Source organism: Mesitornis unicolor, unplaced genomic scaffold (genome assembly GCF_000695765.1).
Source record: "Mesitornis unicolor isolate BGI_N332 unplaced genomic scaffold, ASM69576v1 scaffold23896, whole genome shotgun sequence".
In the NCBI taxonomy this organism is placed as follows: domain Eukaryota; kingdom Metazoa; phylum Chordata; class Aves; order Mesitornithiformes; family Mesitornithidae; genus Mesitornis; species Mesitornis unicolor.
Genome location: NW_010193285.1, coordinates 1 through 14152, shown reverse-complemented (window position 1 = coordinate 14152; position 14152 = coordinate 1). Strand labels below are relative to the sequence as shown.

Sequence of the window (14152 nt, the reverse complement as noted above, 5' to 3'; positions counted from 1 at the left end):
AGGAACATAGAGCCTTAAACTTTAGAGCTTAAGTCTGAATCATCCAAGAATTTATCAAGTGAGATGCATTTCAGTGAAAATCCTCACTTCCGTAGGTGTTAGCAGCATTAGCCTTTTTAATGCCTGTTTCTCCATACAGCAGAGGTACTTGTCTGGGACTGCTGCAGTCTCAGAGGCTAAACATTTTTGTTCCCTTTATTGATCCCTGCAAACTCCTGAATGTCAGACGAAGGTCAGCTTAACTACTTCTTAGCCAAATTTTGGTTACTGCAGAATAGTGGAACAAAAAACATATAAATCCTCTTTCTCCATACAGGACTTAATTTTGAAAATAACTTGCAGTGCTTAACATGTGAAGGGCACAAATTCTGTGCGCAAGAAACACAGAACCCCCTTCCTTTTCCCCGTCACTTCTATAGTGTAACAGTGCAGAAATCATGTCTGCCTCATCAAAAGTACATTTTCCCTCCCTGAAAAAGGTCAGATTTTAAGTCAGATGTGATCAATGGTAATTAAGCTAGAGTGTTGTCATCATGTAAAATCTGTGATTTGAACAAAGAACTTAAGATCTTGCATCGTCTACTGGAGAGACTTGTTTAAAATATGTCTGTATTAAAGAAGGATGACACACTCCTTTGTAGTTGTGGTTTGCGTTTCAGTCATGGGAGCCATCACGGTGTAGGTTTATCCCTGGAAACTTTGTCGTCCAGGCATTCTCTGTTGACTTTCCATTGGTTTTGCCCACATACTGAAATTGTAGCATTTCTTTCAAGGCATGACAACAAGCCTTGAAATCTTTTATGAATGGCTCCCTAAAATGTCCCTAAGGAACTGGGAGATTTCACTTCTGTTCCTACATCTGTCACTTCACAATATGCATCTTACTTCACTGTCTCTCATAGTGAGAAGCTGGATTTCGAAATTGTTTCATAGACCTTTCCTCTTTGGGGAAAAAAAAGAAACAACCACAAAACCAAAACAAAAAATGAAAACAAAACAAACAAAAACCAAACAGAAAACAAAACAAACAAAAACCAAACAAAAAACCCAAAGCAAGCAAACAAAAAACCCACCACAAACACAAAATAGCGGCAAAACCCCAGTTTTAGATGCAGGCGTGAGTGTGTTAAATAGATGTAGTGGAGGGTGAATGGCCAAGAGAACTTGCCAGAGACATTGGAATAAGGCAAAAAGGAGAGTTTCCCAAGGTACGAAGCGTTACTTTGTGCCAGGTGATATACATTACAGCCCACTAGATTCAACCATTTTTTCTTACCTACATTAAATCTAGAATCTTGTTTTGCTTATGCTGTGTTGTAGATAACTTGTTTTCCGAGTGTCCTACTACTTTTGAACTGGAAGGGAATGGGGAGAAACTTTGTTACTCAGAAGTTACTGATGGAATCCAGTTGAGATTTCTTTGTGTTTTGATAACCGAACCTATCTGAAGTCTGTGGTGTCAAAATAGATTTGCTGGAAAGCTGTGCGTGCTGTGGCAGTGCTCGTGTGCTTCCCTCCTCTTGGCTTGTACAGTGATTTTTTTCCATCTGCTCTTCATCCTGCGAGCACTGAGGGGACGCTTGCTGGGAGCGAGCTGCTTATCGCATTAGGACTGAAATGAAAGCTAGCAGCCACGTGAGCGGGGTAGATTAGGCTCTGCTTAATGACAGTGGTAAAACTGCTTCTAAACTGTGAAGGTCTGTTGGCACTAAAGTGATTTAAGTATGTGTATAGCTTAAAGGGATATCGTTGGGTTAAAAAATGGTTTGCAAATTAAGCCAGTGTTATGTTTATAACCTTAATTCTTTTTCACTTAAAAGGAAAAAAAAATTAAATGCAGCTTTGGTGCAAAAAGGGAGTACAAAGCGGAGAGATCAAAGTGGCCACGTGGTGTGGAAACTGGTTTTTGTGGGACTGGAGATTAGGGGTGGGGAGAATAGAAACGCTGCTCTGGAGACTTTCAGGAGATGATTGGGTGTTGAAGAGGAGGAACAACCTGAAGCTTTTCTTCATGAGATGGCATGGGAAAGGTTGCACTGTCCTGGGGAGAATGAGGTGTCTGGGGAGTGCCAGGAAATTGATAGGAAGGAAGATGAGGTGCTATTAAGTCTAAATAAACATACCTGGGAAATGACTGATAATGTTAATAAAGTGGCTTTCTGCAGAATAGCAAAGGGGAAAATGAGGCTGGAGACGAAGGGAGGAAATGAAACAATGATTTGTAGCCTTGGACCACTGACAACAGTACTGTTCATGTGTTGCGCTGGTGACAAAAACACCTTTTGCTCCTCTTTTGGCCTCGGAAATACTTAGTTCTTGTCTAAATTAGAAAGTGCAAAGAATGAAGCAAGCAGTAATGGAGAGCAACCTGAGCAATGTTTTACCTGCAGGCCAAGCTTTGGGGTTACTGGGGTTTTCTGTAGGATTTTGGGGACGGAGGCTGAGGGTTTAGAAAGAGTAGAGGGGTGAAAGCTAAGAGGAAAGCAATAAGCCCATAAGAATCTTTCTTCCCAAGCAGAGAAAAGGGATGTGAGAACATGATTTTTGGAGGGGAGAGGAAAGGGATGGCAAAGATGCAGTAGTGGGTGACTAAAGGAGACAGGGCTGGCTTGAATTTAGAGGGGGTCAAGCAGGATGAAGAGTAGAATGGGAACAGCCAGCAAAATAAATTTGGGGGGTGAGGAGGCAAAGTCCAGTGGGACACGATGAGTTCAGTGAGTGGTTTAGTATTAGGGGTTGGAGGTAAAAGTGGTGATAAATAGAATATAGGAACTATCTGGTTCCTGGCAGATAGTAAACAGGCTGGAGTGAAGGATGGCTGTAAAGGATGGCAGATTTTTGGAAAAGAGGAGGAAAAGCAATACGGACACACAAGAGCAATGAGGGCAGTTGAGAAGACCAAGGAACCAAAACAACCAACCAATCTGAGAGATGGGAAGAAAAGTGAAAGAAGTGAGAGTTTGTAAGGAACAGGAGATCCCCACTTGGGTCCTATTAAAATAAAGGATTTGAATAAAGAACTGCGTGGAATGGTTTAAAAAACTGAGTTTTAAAAATTTCAGAACCATTTTACGTTGCTTGGAATAAAACTCAATGACTCTTTATGTGAAATGTCTCTTTTTCAGTGATCCTTTTGCTGCACACCATGAATATATGCGGCAGATGATGAGAAGCTTTTCTGATCCTTTTGGCCGAGATCCATTTCTCAGTCTAACAGATGGCGGGGAGAGAACAGCAGATCGAAGAGCACGCCAGGACTCTCAGGTTGCTCTAAGAGGAAATCGTAGAGTAAGTATTTTCTTAATCTCTAAGGATTGCTACATGGAATTTACATTTACTGGGAAATTAGTTGGCTTCACGTTTCCCTTTCTGTTAAAATTGGCCCAGTGGAAACAGAGCCTGGCTCTGCTATTGCAGCCTCGGTCAGGCTGTTTCATTGCGGAGTAAAATGTGAAAAATATCTGTCTTGGTTCCTTCATGGCCTATTACTTAACACTGGCAGACTTCTGTTAGGACTCATAGCAAGTCTGTATGCTCTTGAATGTTCAATATACAATATTTAATGAAACATTTTAATGAAATGTTTGGTTTAATAACTATTATATATTAAATGTTTCTATTACAGAAAGGCATTAAAAATCTCCAAAGACAGAGCTTTCTCTGATCACTTATTTCCTTTTTATGCTAACTTTACTTAAGAAGATACCTTGAAACGCTTATGCCTTCATTCTGCACTTCACTATTTTGTGTCTAGTTGCTTCTGTGAGTTTGATTTTAACACAGACCTGTGTTTCAGCCACCTAAATAGCATCTACACAGATATTTTAAACCCTGTTTAAATGTGAGTAAAGGCTTCACATTCTGTATTTGTCTGATTCTTAATGTTTCCTCTAGACATAAAACTGTAAGAATTGAAGATCAGGGAAACTGAGACACAACTTTGTATTTCTGTAAATTATCACCCGAAACTGAGAAGTTGGCAATGATCTATGTTTTACATAAAGTATCTTTTCAACACTCTGGGCATGCAGGACAGTGATACCTTATCTAATAGCTACATCTTATTTAATTGCTGTGTTTAGAAAGGATGTATGTTTGAAGTTGGTTCATTTCCTTCCACCAGGCTAAGTATTTTGCAGCTGAATGATTTCTTTAATGATTTGATTTTTATAAAACAGTTGGAAGACAAAGCAGATGACAAGGGCTTGTGGAAGTTGGCCAGCTTTGGTGGTGGTGGTTCAAACCCAGATAGTTAGAGCTTAATAAACACAGCTGAAGCATGGGCTGACACCTACAAGTCAAAAGGGTAACTGTCAGATTCTTTCCTCTGTGCTCATCCATTGCCAGTTCATTTCAAATATAGATGTTGCTGTGTCTAATTAGGGCATGATCTTTCCTCTACTGAAGGAAATTCTTAGACACTGGATCAGTAGATGCATAAAACCAGATGAGACTTCTTTTTCCTGTAGAAAAAGAGTAAATTAAACCATGTCCTAATATCCTGGGGGTTCATATCCCTTGTTCTTGGCAGTGAGGGATGAATGTGAGGCACAGAAAACCTTCATCTGTGGTTACAGAAAGGTGTTAAAGGTGCAGGAGCGCTGTGTTATTTTGATAAGCACAAAAGAATTCCACACCTGCTAAAATCTTTCCAGAATCTCTTAATGTTCCTCATGTTTCACCCAGGAGTTGTCAGATGTCACAGAAGACTCAGCACTGATTATCTGAGACTTGTTGGAGTCTCCAGCTGCTTTTACTGGTTTACCTCCAGAAATTATTCCAACACTTAAAGTAATTAGATTTTTATGTAGGAAAAGATGGATATCTTTACTACCATGTGAAATAAGATTTGTTAAAATTACTTATACTGATTATTGGTGTTGTAATTCTATGCCTAAGTTAACTGTAGCATGCCTAAAACTGTTTTACAAGGGACATCTTAAGAGATACTGTTCAGTTTTGTTTCAGTGTCTGATTGTCATATATATTAGGCAATAGAACTGCAATCTGAAAGAGTTCATGAAGATATTAAAGAATCAGATAACTCCTTCCTCCTGTTCTTAGAGTTACTCTAAGTGTTTAGTACTTCTCGCTAACCAGTCTTTCTTTAGGTAGGCTTTTATGTAACTCTCCAGTCTTATTTTCCTGGAAACATCAATGTGTCTTCCAGCGTCTCCTTGCCCTGTCATATAGGGATATTCAATATCAGTTGGTCAAACAGGAACTGTATTTGCTGGTGTTTATAGCTACATCTATTTATACAACTGCAGAAGAATATAATTTGCTTGTGGGGGATTTGTCTTCATGTGTTTCTGTATATGATGATGGATTTACCTAGAACAACTTCGCAGTGACCTTTGAAACTGCTGACAAGTTAGCAAGGGTTATACAGATATTTTAGAGAAATATCTTTTATATTTACAGTAATCTCTTGTAATACACAAAGAGTGCTTGTGAACCGGTCAGTTATATCACTTACAATTTTAGAGCTTAAAAAATTATGCCAACCTTCTGAAATCTAATAACCTGAGTTTGTGTTAAAGGGATTATTGATGTGCTGATTTCAATTAACTTTCAGCGGTGGGTTCTGTTGCATGAGTAGAATGAAGTGTTTCTGGAGAAGTCTGTGATGTCTGTAGCACTGTGCCATGTTTTAAATTATGTTAGTACGAAGGTTGCCATGGTATAAAAATGTTTCTCAACTTCTAGCTTTAAATAATTGTAGTACATATCTATGAATATCACTGATTGAATGTGATGACAGCTATCGCTTTCCAGTATCATCAGTATAAATCTATTACTTCTATGTACCCACGTTATATTGTAGCAGCACACTATAAATTACCAACGTCCTCTTGAGTGACTGTTTTTGCTTGGAAATGTTTAATATCACCTGCTGTATATGAAAGTGATCTCTGCTGTGTCCAATAACGGGTACAGTAACTGAAAAACGCTGATCCTTTTTCTTCCAGACCACAAGCTGCTCCCTCGTGCCCTTTGCAGGCTTTGGTCGAGTGGTTAGTATCCTAGGAGCAATAATCCGTGTAGCTCTTGCTAGTGTGTGTTTAGTGTCTGCCTAACTAAAGCATGGACAAAGGCTGGTCTCAGTGTGCTTGCAAACTGCTTTTATTGGGGTTTAGATACATGGAACAATGTAAAACAAAAATTTAATAGTGTTACTTGTTTAATTATCTTTTACAGAAGCAGAAATTGGCAACTTTCTGAATGCAAAAAAGAGTATTAGCTAATCAGTGTTCTTTTTCAGGTGACAGCATAGGCGATGCCTTAAATCCCACCTCCCCCTCCATCTATGGCATGTATTTCCATAGGTACAACTGATTACAGCGTAATGTCATTGGTTCAGTGTCCAGGTTTTTAACTGTAGCAGGCAGTTTTCTGGAGGTACTGACACTTGCGATGATTTGATACACTAAATTGTCTATAATTATTGCCCAGTGGTTTCGATAGCCCTTAAGGATTCAGATTTCTCACTACTCAAGAAACAAATTGAATATTTTCTATACCTGAATTTTAGTTGTGCTTAAACAGCACATTTTCTTTTTAAACTTTTAAATACATAGCTAACAAAGGAATTTATTTACATTGAACTCTACATATTTCCAGCAGTTGGAGGAACATGGGGTGTTTGCTATTGTAATTAGCATCCTGGTGCTTCATAGCACCTTCATAGTAGGGTTTGCTTTGAACTCACATGCTCCAACCAGAGCTGTTCCTGTTGGAAACCAGGCAGCCCAGGAGGGAGTTTGAATGAGTCCTGAGGAAAAGCTCATAGCAGGGGAGGAAAGGCATTGCACAAGTCATCTTTATCATCACCACCTGCTGCACTGGATTGGAGCCCAGAGGAGGATGCTCATTTGGGACAGCATTGCTGTCTTCCCAGATGGTCACTTAGGAGTTCACCTTTTCCCTCCTTTCTGTTTTCTTGTCTCTAGCTTCTTTGTCTTATTTTCTTCCCAAGGAAGCTCCCATCAGTACGGCCAGTGTATGCCATCAGCTGCAGATCCCATGAATAAAATTCTGTGCATGCAAACCTTAGTAGCAATCCTTTGTGCAATAGTGGATCTTCTGCTTTCATGTGAAAATAGGGAATGAATGTTTTGCTGAGTCCATCTATAGCATCAAGTAATTAAGCTGCCATTGGAATATCAAGTTACGGCACTCTAGTGTTTCCATACTCCTCTTTTTTGAGCACTGTACTCTACTTCTGCAAAGGAACAGCCATGACTGCTGGGATGCATATTCAGTGTGATTCTGTATGCATTGAGGGAGTTGCATAACAGTGGTAATTTGATCTTAAGTAGATTATAAGGTGTGGAGGGTCATGTGGTACTTTTTACAGCAGAAGCTGGCTTGGTTAGCAGGTACATGAAAATAGCTCTTGTAAATTGGCCACGATACGAGCTTATTTTGACATCTGAGTGGCAGATCATTCACTTCTGTCTTTCCAGTATCTCCAGTTTAACAATCCAGGTCCCTGCGCTAGCTTTCAGCTTTTCATTTGAAAAGATGCATTTTGGATTGTCTTTGTGTATGAATTGCGGTCTGTGAAAGCCTTTTTGATGGTCTGATTTGCATTAAAAAATGCATGTAAAAACAGTCTGAACTTGAAGAGTCAGAAGACATTGTGTTAATTTTAATGGTTTTTCTTTTAGCAGGATGCAGATTTTGGGGATCCTTTTTTTGCAATGGACAGGATGATGTCAAACATGAGAAACAGTATGCTGGAAATGCAAAGAAAATTTGTAAGTTGTAAAAAATTTCTTCTAAAATTAATTGTATTGGAGAACGACAGTTGTTCTAAATATTGCTCTGAAAGCCTTGCCAAGTAAAAGGTTACTAGCCTCAAGCAGATAATAAGAATTTTTTTTTCCCCAGAGTATATCATGGTTATAATTCTCTTTGCTGTCACTGATTATTTGCTAACAACAGTACTTTAAATGTATACTTGATTCTCTAGGGCTTGGAACTGCTGTAAGTTATCTGGTCTCTGACTGTTGCCAGAGCTGACACCGTAAGTGAAGGAGCAGCTTGAAGTGTTACTGGACACTTAAAAACAACAAAACCACAAGCACCTCAATGCCACCCTGCATATGGACTTTCCTCTGATTTTCTGTTCAGTGCTGCTTCGTTATTTCTTCAGTCTTTGAAGATAACACTGATTCCAATTAAGTGTTGCTGAGTACATTTACTGTACTTGTAAATGGCTTGTAACCATTGTTGCTCAAGTCTAATTTCACGTGAACTCTGTGGGGGAAGACTGCTGTTACAGGTTGTATCCTCATTACTAAACTGCCAAAGCAGACGTTTCAGCAGTTGTTTATTGCTGCCCATGCTTTTTTATTTCTTCTTTTGTTTCCTGACATGGGGAGAGCTGTGGCCAGATAAGGCTAGGACAGGAGTGAGGGCTTATCAAATGCCAGGGTCTCTTCCCAGCAGGCTGTGTCTATCATGCCAAGACTGGGGATGAATTTTTCGGAAGGGTATTCTTTTTCATAATAAAACAGTCTCAGAAAGTTACCGACAAGTTTTAGTGTTTATTAATAAGAAGTCTGCGTTGCTTGTAGGATGACCTGTCCATCCATCCGGATGCACACACGTTCAGCTCCTCGTCTGTGATGACCTACTCCAAAGTAGGGGATGAGCCACCAAAAGTTTTCCAAGCTTCAGCTCAGACACGCACAGCTCCAGGAGGTGTAAGTACTGCTGAGATGCAGCAAAAACGTCGTATTTAATTATAGGAATCTTAAGTTCATCTATATCAAACCATGGCTTCCTTCAAGTTCTTTTTACTGAGGACAGTTACTCTTATAATTTAGGAAAATATATGTCTGTTCAAATATTGCTCTATATTAAAGGCTTCTTAAACTAAAGTGCTGTTTTCTTCTTTGTAATTGTTATGCTTATAGGTATACATCTAAATAAATTGTATGCCTGTGAAAGACTGAGTGCCGGAACAGCTGATTCTTCAATGTCTTTGCTATAATTAATTCTCTTCTTGTACTTTCAAAATTCTGTCTAAAATACAAGATAGCAGGAGGCAGTGTATTTATGCAAAGCATGGCTTCAAATCATCCCTTTCGCTCGAGCTCTTTTAAATGCTTACGTAACGCTTCAGTTGAAGATGCCCTTTCATTGACTTCCTTGCAGCTGTTGCATCTAATTCTGCTAAGAAATTTGAATTTGAATTTGAACCCTGAAGCAAGGTTCATGAAAGATTATATGCGGGCAGTAAAGGCCGTTGAGCATGATTGGCTGGGGTTGTGTTCAAGCTCGAGCAGACACTCGGTTATCAAAAAGGTTCTAATAATACACCTATGAACACAGCCAGAAGTGGTTGCCTGGGTTTCAAGCCAGTCAACACGACAACCTCGTCATTAGATGTCCCTTCATGCTGGAAACATTGGCATCCGCTGTTACTCATTCTGTTGTCGAGGAGAATGCTGAAGACTTGACTACATGGAGTATATTTAGATTAGGCTTTTTCCCCCCCCCTAACAATTAATATCCACTATGTGTGTTACTTAAGAAGCTTCAGGTGTTCTTGTTTGTTCCTGTCTGTTGGCAAACAGAAAATAGACTTGGTCTGTGCTTTGTTGGTGTATTTTCAGCCACAGTAAATGAGACAATTGGAAAAGCCTGTAAAACCTAACTTTATTTGAAAGAATGATATAAAAACTTTGGGGAAGAAAATTTTGATTGAAAAGAAAAAAAATATTTTAACTTCTTTTTTTGGTTGGAATGACACTTACTTCCTTTTCTCGTGCAGGTTAAGGAGACAAGAAAAGCACTGAAGGATTCTGAAAGTGGACTGGAAAAAATGGCTATTGGTCATCATATTCACGATCGTGCCCATGTCATTAAAAAATCAAAGAACAGCAAGACTGGTGATGAAGAATTGAACCAAGAATTCATCAACCTGGATGAAAGTATGTCTTTTTATGCAGTTCCCTAATGGGTTTTACACTGTTGTTTCACATACCAATTTTGAAGTTCCAGCTTGAGGCATCTGAAGAGGGACTGGTTTTCTGACAGTCTGAAAGTCTGCAGTTCACATTTCCTTAATTGATACAAATTGACAACCTCAGTTACAGTAACCAGTTACACTTGAAAACGTTGTGTTACAACGCAGTTGGAACTGTTTGAGTGTACAGTAACTGCTCGCATTTGAAAGTACTTTTAATGATATTTGATGGTTTCAAACAAACGTTTTACAGAATGTTACTACTTGCCGTGTGTGTGTCTGTGGCTCACGTAAAATACACATGTAAGAGATGTGATTAAAATGTGCGTATACTTGTACAACACAGTGACTTTCAGATTTCTTTATCTATCTTTTCCAAACGTAAGCCTACTGGCAGTGAGCTTTTAGCTGTCTTTTACAGCTCCACTAGAAACAGTTTGCAGGCCGTGTGGAAAGTCATGGATCACAAGTTTAAAAAACACTGTTCAGAAAGCCCAGTTCTCATTACATGTTTTTTCCTACCTTGTTTGTGTTTATTAAAAATGAAAGGCAACTTGAACTGTTTTTCAGCTGAGGCCCAGACCTTTGATGAAGAGTGGCAGAAGGAGATTATGAAGTTCAGGCCGTCTAGATCCAGAGGCAATTTGGAAGCTCCGAAGTACAGAAATATTCATCGCATACCCAAGGAAGATGGACTGAGAAGGTAAAGACAGGATTTCCTTGTTTGGTGGGAAACAACAGAATGAAAATAAACCCAATTCCAAAGCAATCTGTTTATGAACAAGCAATGTTTTCTGGTCATCTGAGGAGAAACAGCATGTTTTATTCCTCCTTTTCTCATGATGCCACAATAAACAGTGTAAGGTGGTATTTTGTTAACTAGATTTTGAAGAAATTCAGTATTTTGACTTTGAAAGCTGTTTCTTTCTTCTCATCAAGTGTGCAAGGTGAGGAAACAGCCTGACTCTGTGACAGTAACGATCAAAGTAGTTTTGGAGGGAGAGTCAAATCTGGTTTACAACTAAAATAACTGTATCTACACATAGGTAATTAACCAGTTCCCCTGCTCATAGATCATCTGGTGGCTTTCATTTTTGTTTCAGAGAGAAACCACTTGCAATTGCGGGTTCCAGGGAGCCCAGAGTTTCTGTGGAGAATCTCAGCGTGAAAGGAACGCACATCCCCATCAAAACCAGCAAAAAATAAATTGCTTCCACTCTCCGTTTGGAGAATGGAGTTTCTTCGGAGAAGATAATGGTGCTGCATTGCTTATGTTCATATAAGTATCCACGTATATATGACCAATCTCTGTTTTTTTGTTTTAGTATTAGCGTGCCTTGCTACTCTGATCTTTTGACAACTGAATGTTCTTTAAAATGTCAGATCCTTGGTTAAACCACCTAGTTCCAGTAAATTAGGCAAACAACAACTTTCCAAGTAAAAGCACTTTAATGGATCGTCACTAATTCTGTCGGAGACAAAAAAACCCCACAACTTTGATTTGTAAGATTTTTTTCTGCTACAGCTGCACCAGTCAGACTTTTTATTAAGCCTGGTAATGAAACGACTTCATCCCACACTCTGTAACTTGCACAGAAAATAAATGCTCTTTTTATTTTGTGTGGCTGAAATAATTACTAATTTTCTAGCCAATATAGCAATTTGAATACACTCTAGCCACTATATAGATATATCTCTATATATAACTTTAAAGTCATACTGTGAATCGTTATAGAATCCCCAGATTCTCCTTGATTTAACATGAATAAAAGTGCAAGGAATACAGAAATGACAAATACTTCAAGTCAGTTTTAGTTTATCAGCGTTCTTGCATTCATAAGCTGTGTTTCATCTCTTCTTTCCTGTGCCTGGACTGTCACTTCTGTATTTCTGACCCTTGGCGTGTTTCCTTTGGAGGTGGCCCATTAGTTTTAATTCTTGAAGATTCTCTGTAGCAGTTTTTAATTATTCTGTAGTAATACCACTGTGTCCTAAGAAATTCAGCTATAACTACTCATGATTAATCACAAAACTTAAGTGGGAGAAATTGGTTGAGTAGGCAGTAGTTTAACTGGATAACTGAGTGATTATTCTTCTGTGCTATAAAGCTGAAAGAGCCCTGCATACAGGAAGCCGTTTTTCCCCTCAGCTGAGATGTGTTTGATTTCTTTTTGTGTCCTGTTGTAGTGGATGGAGAATTATCCTGAATCTAACACTTGATTTCCCTTGATGTCGTTGTTATTGTTTAGTTAAGGAGTCTGTTGTTGCAAAGTCAGCTGTGACGGAGAACAGGAGAGGTCTTCGTGTTACGTTCGTCTGCTGTTTTGGTCCGCAGGATTGATCCCCATGTGGTGGCGTAAATAATTTCTGTAGGCTATAAGGTTACAACACTAGCGTGTATTTCAAGGCTAGAGGGTAGTGTAGTCTTAAAGAAAGGCACTATTTATATGACAAGAGAAAATAGGTTGAGTAAGCTAAGATTAATATTTGTTTGGCCAAAAAAAAGAAAATGGCCTTTAAATCATATTTAATCTTCCTGCAGATTCTCCTGATGATTTAATGCCATGTTTAGTAATGTGCAAACACAATCAAAAGCAGTGTAGTTAAACTCTGAAAAGGGAACGACAACTGTTTAATTCTTTGTTTAATGCAGTGGTCTCTTCCTGTTATTGGAGCAAATGCCAGTGGCAGTGAGTCTTATGCTGTTGAACCATTCTAGGAGCAGTCAAGGTAAGGGGGTGGTAAAAGGGGGTGGTAAGGGGGCAGCAGCCTCCAAAGGACAGGACATTGACAACACCAAGTTTGCAATCAGTGTCATTGAGAATAGAAGGCTGTGGAGGCATTTTCCAGGTATGTCACTTAAATTTCCCAGTAATAAACGCAACATAAAACACTTTTTTCTGCTAATTTCAGAAGAAATCTTTGGTTGGAGAGACTCTGCTCTTTAACAAAATAGTATTCACCTGACAACTTGTATTTTTGTCTGTGCTTTACTGAGAGGAAAAAACATGATACGTATATGCAATCCAAACAAGTACAAACTATGGTTTAAAAATCATAGTAAAGAGGCTAATACTTATTGCTGTTATGCAAAACAATGCTCTAAAATGTGATGGAAAAGAAATTGTTCTACATAGAAACAACTGAAATTGTAATTCCTTAATAAAGTTATTTATTATTTATGGTTATTGTTTAACTGTCCCACAGAATGACTTGTGCATTATTTATTTTGGGCTGTTTTGAAATGTTCTAATGTGACACCAATAGCAATGTAATGAGGGGAAGTACGCCCCTCAGTTTCCAGAAGGAAAACATGCGTTTACCACAAAAAGTGTTTGCTATGAGGAAACCGGTGGCAATTGCCGAGATGTTTGGAGTCTTGGGGTCTTCTCTGGTATGAAAGATGTAACTGTTCTTGCTGTAATCCTAATAGTGGGGGTTTTTTATATATATGTTTGAGAACACAGGTACACACTATAGTTCCTTGAGGTATGATGTGAACTGGTCTGCAGTCTATTCAGCAGCTGTTGTGTACATACTCTACTTGATACTGAACACAGGAATTTCTTCTTGGTGCTTATTAGAGGTAAATCACGCAGAGCAGCGTATCTGTAATGCTGACTTGATTAAAACTTTCTTGCTCTTATAACACAAGTGTTACCAATTGGTTCCTGTGCTCCACACAGCATCCCCCTACATATCAGGAGACTGTCTTTTCCTTTTTTGTGCGGTGCTGCCACTCAGCCGTTGTTTTGGCAAGGAGGCCAGCTCTTTAGTTACTAATTAGTGAACTTCAGCTGATAGTGAAGGTAACCCCATACTTGATACCAGACTTCATCTGAGCCGCTATCTTTCTGTAAAATCGCCTACTCCTACACAGCAGTTACAGCATTGCTATGATCACTCGATGTCATCAGGGAGCTTCGTTAGCACAAATCCTCATCAGTGTGGCACGGTCACCAATTAAAACACTAAATGGCATCAGACCCAAGAAATGCTTATGGCCTGGTCCAGCGGGACCCTTCCTCTTCATCCTGCTTCCTCACCCGACCCAGTATCAGTACTTCTTGGAGGCTCTCGCCTCCAGCAAAACGCGCTGCTTCCCCCTCCCGGCCCGGCCGGGGCCTGCGCTGAGGCCGGGCAGAGCGGCCCCGTTCGCCGCTCCGCATG

General features: G+C 39.4%; 1 protein-coding gene across 1 annotated transcript in view; it reads left to right on the top strand.

The window, feature by feature from the left end:
* MLF1 (myeloid leukemia factor 1) overlaps positions 1-11376 on the top strand; it is a 13487-nt gene extending 2111 nt beyond the window's left edge. Inside the window, exons 2-7 of the mRNA XM_010187412.1 lie at positions 3126-3288; positions 7674-7763; positions 8586-8714; positions 9788-9947; positions 10553-10685; positions 11086-11376. Of these exons, the coding sequence (XP_010185714.1) occupies positions 3126-3288; positions 7674-7763; positions 8586-8714; positions 9788-9947; positions 10553-10685; positions 11086-11188 (778 nt within the window). The 3' untranslated portion in view covers positions 11189-11376. The remainder of the gene's footprint in view (positions 1-3125; positions 3289-7673; positions 7764-8585; positions 8715-9787; positions 9948-10552; positions 10686-11085) is intronic.
* Positions 11377-14152: the final 2776 nt, after the last annotated feature.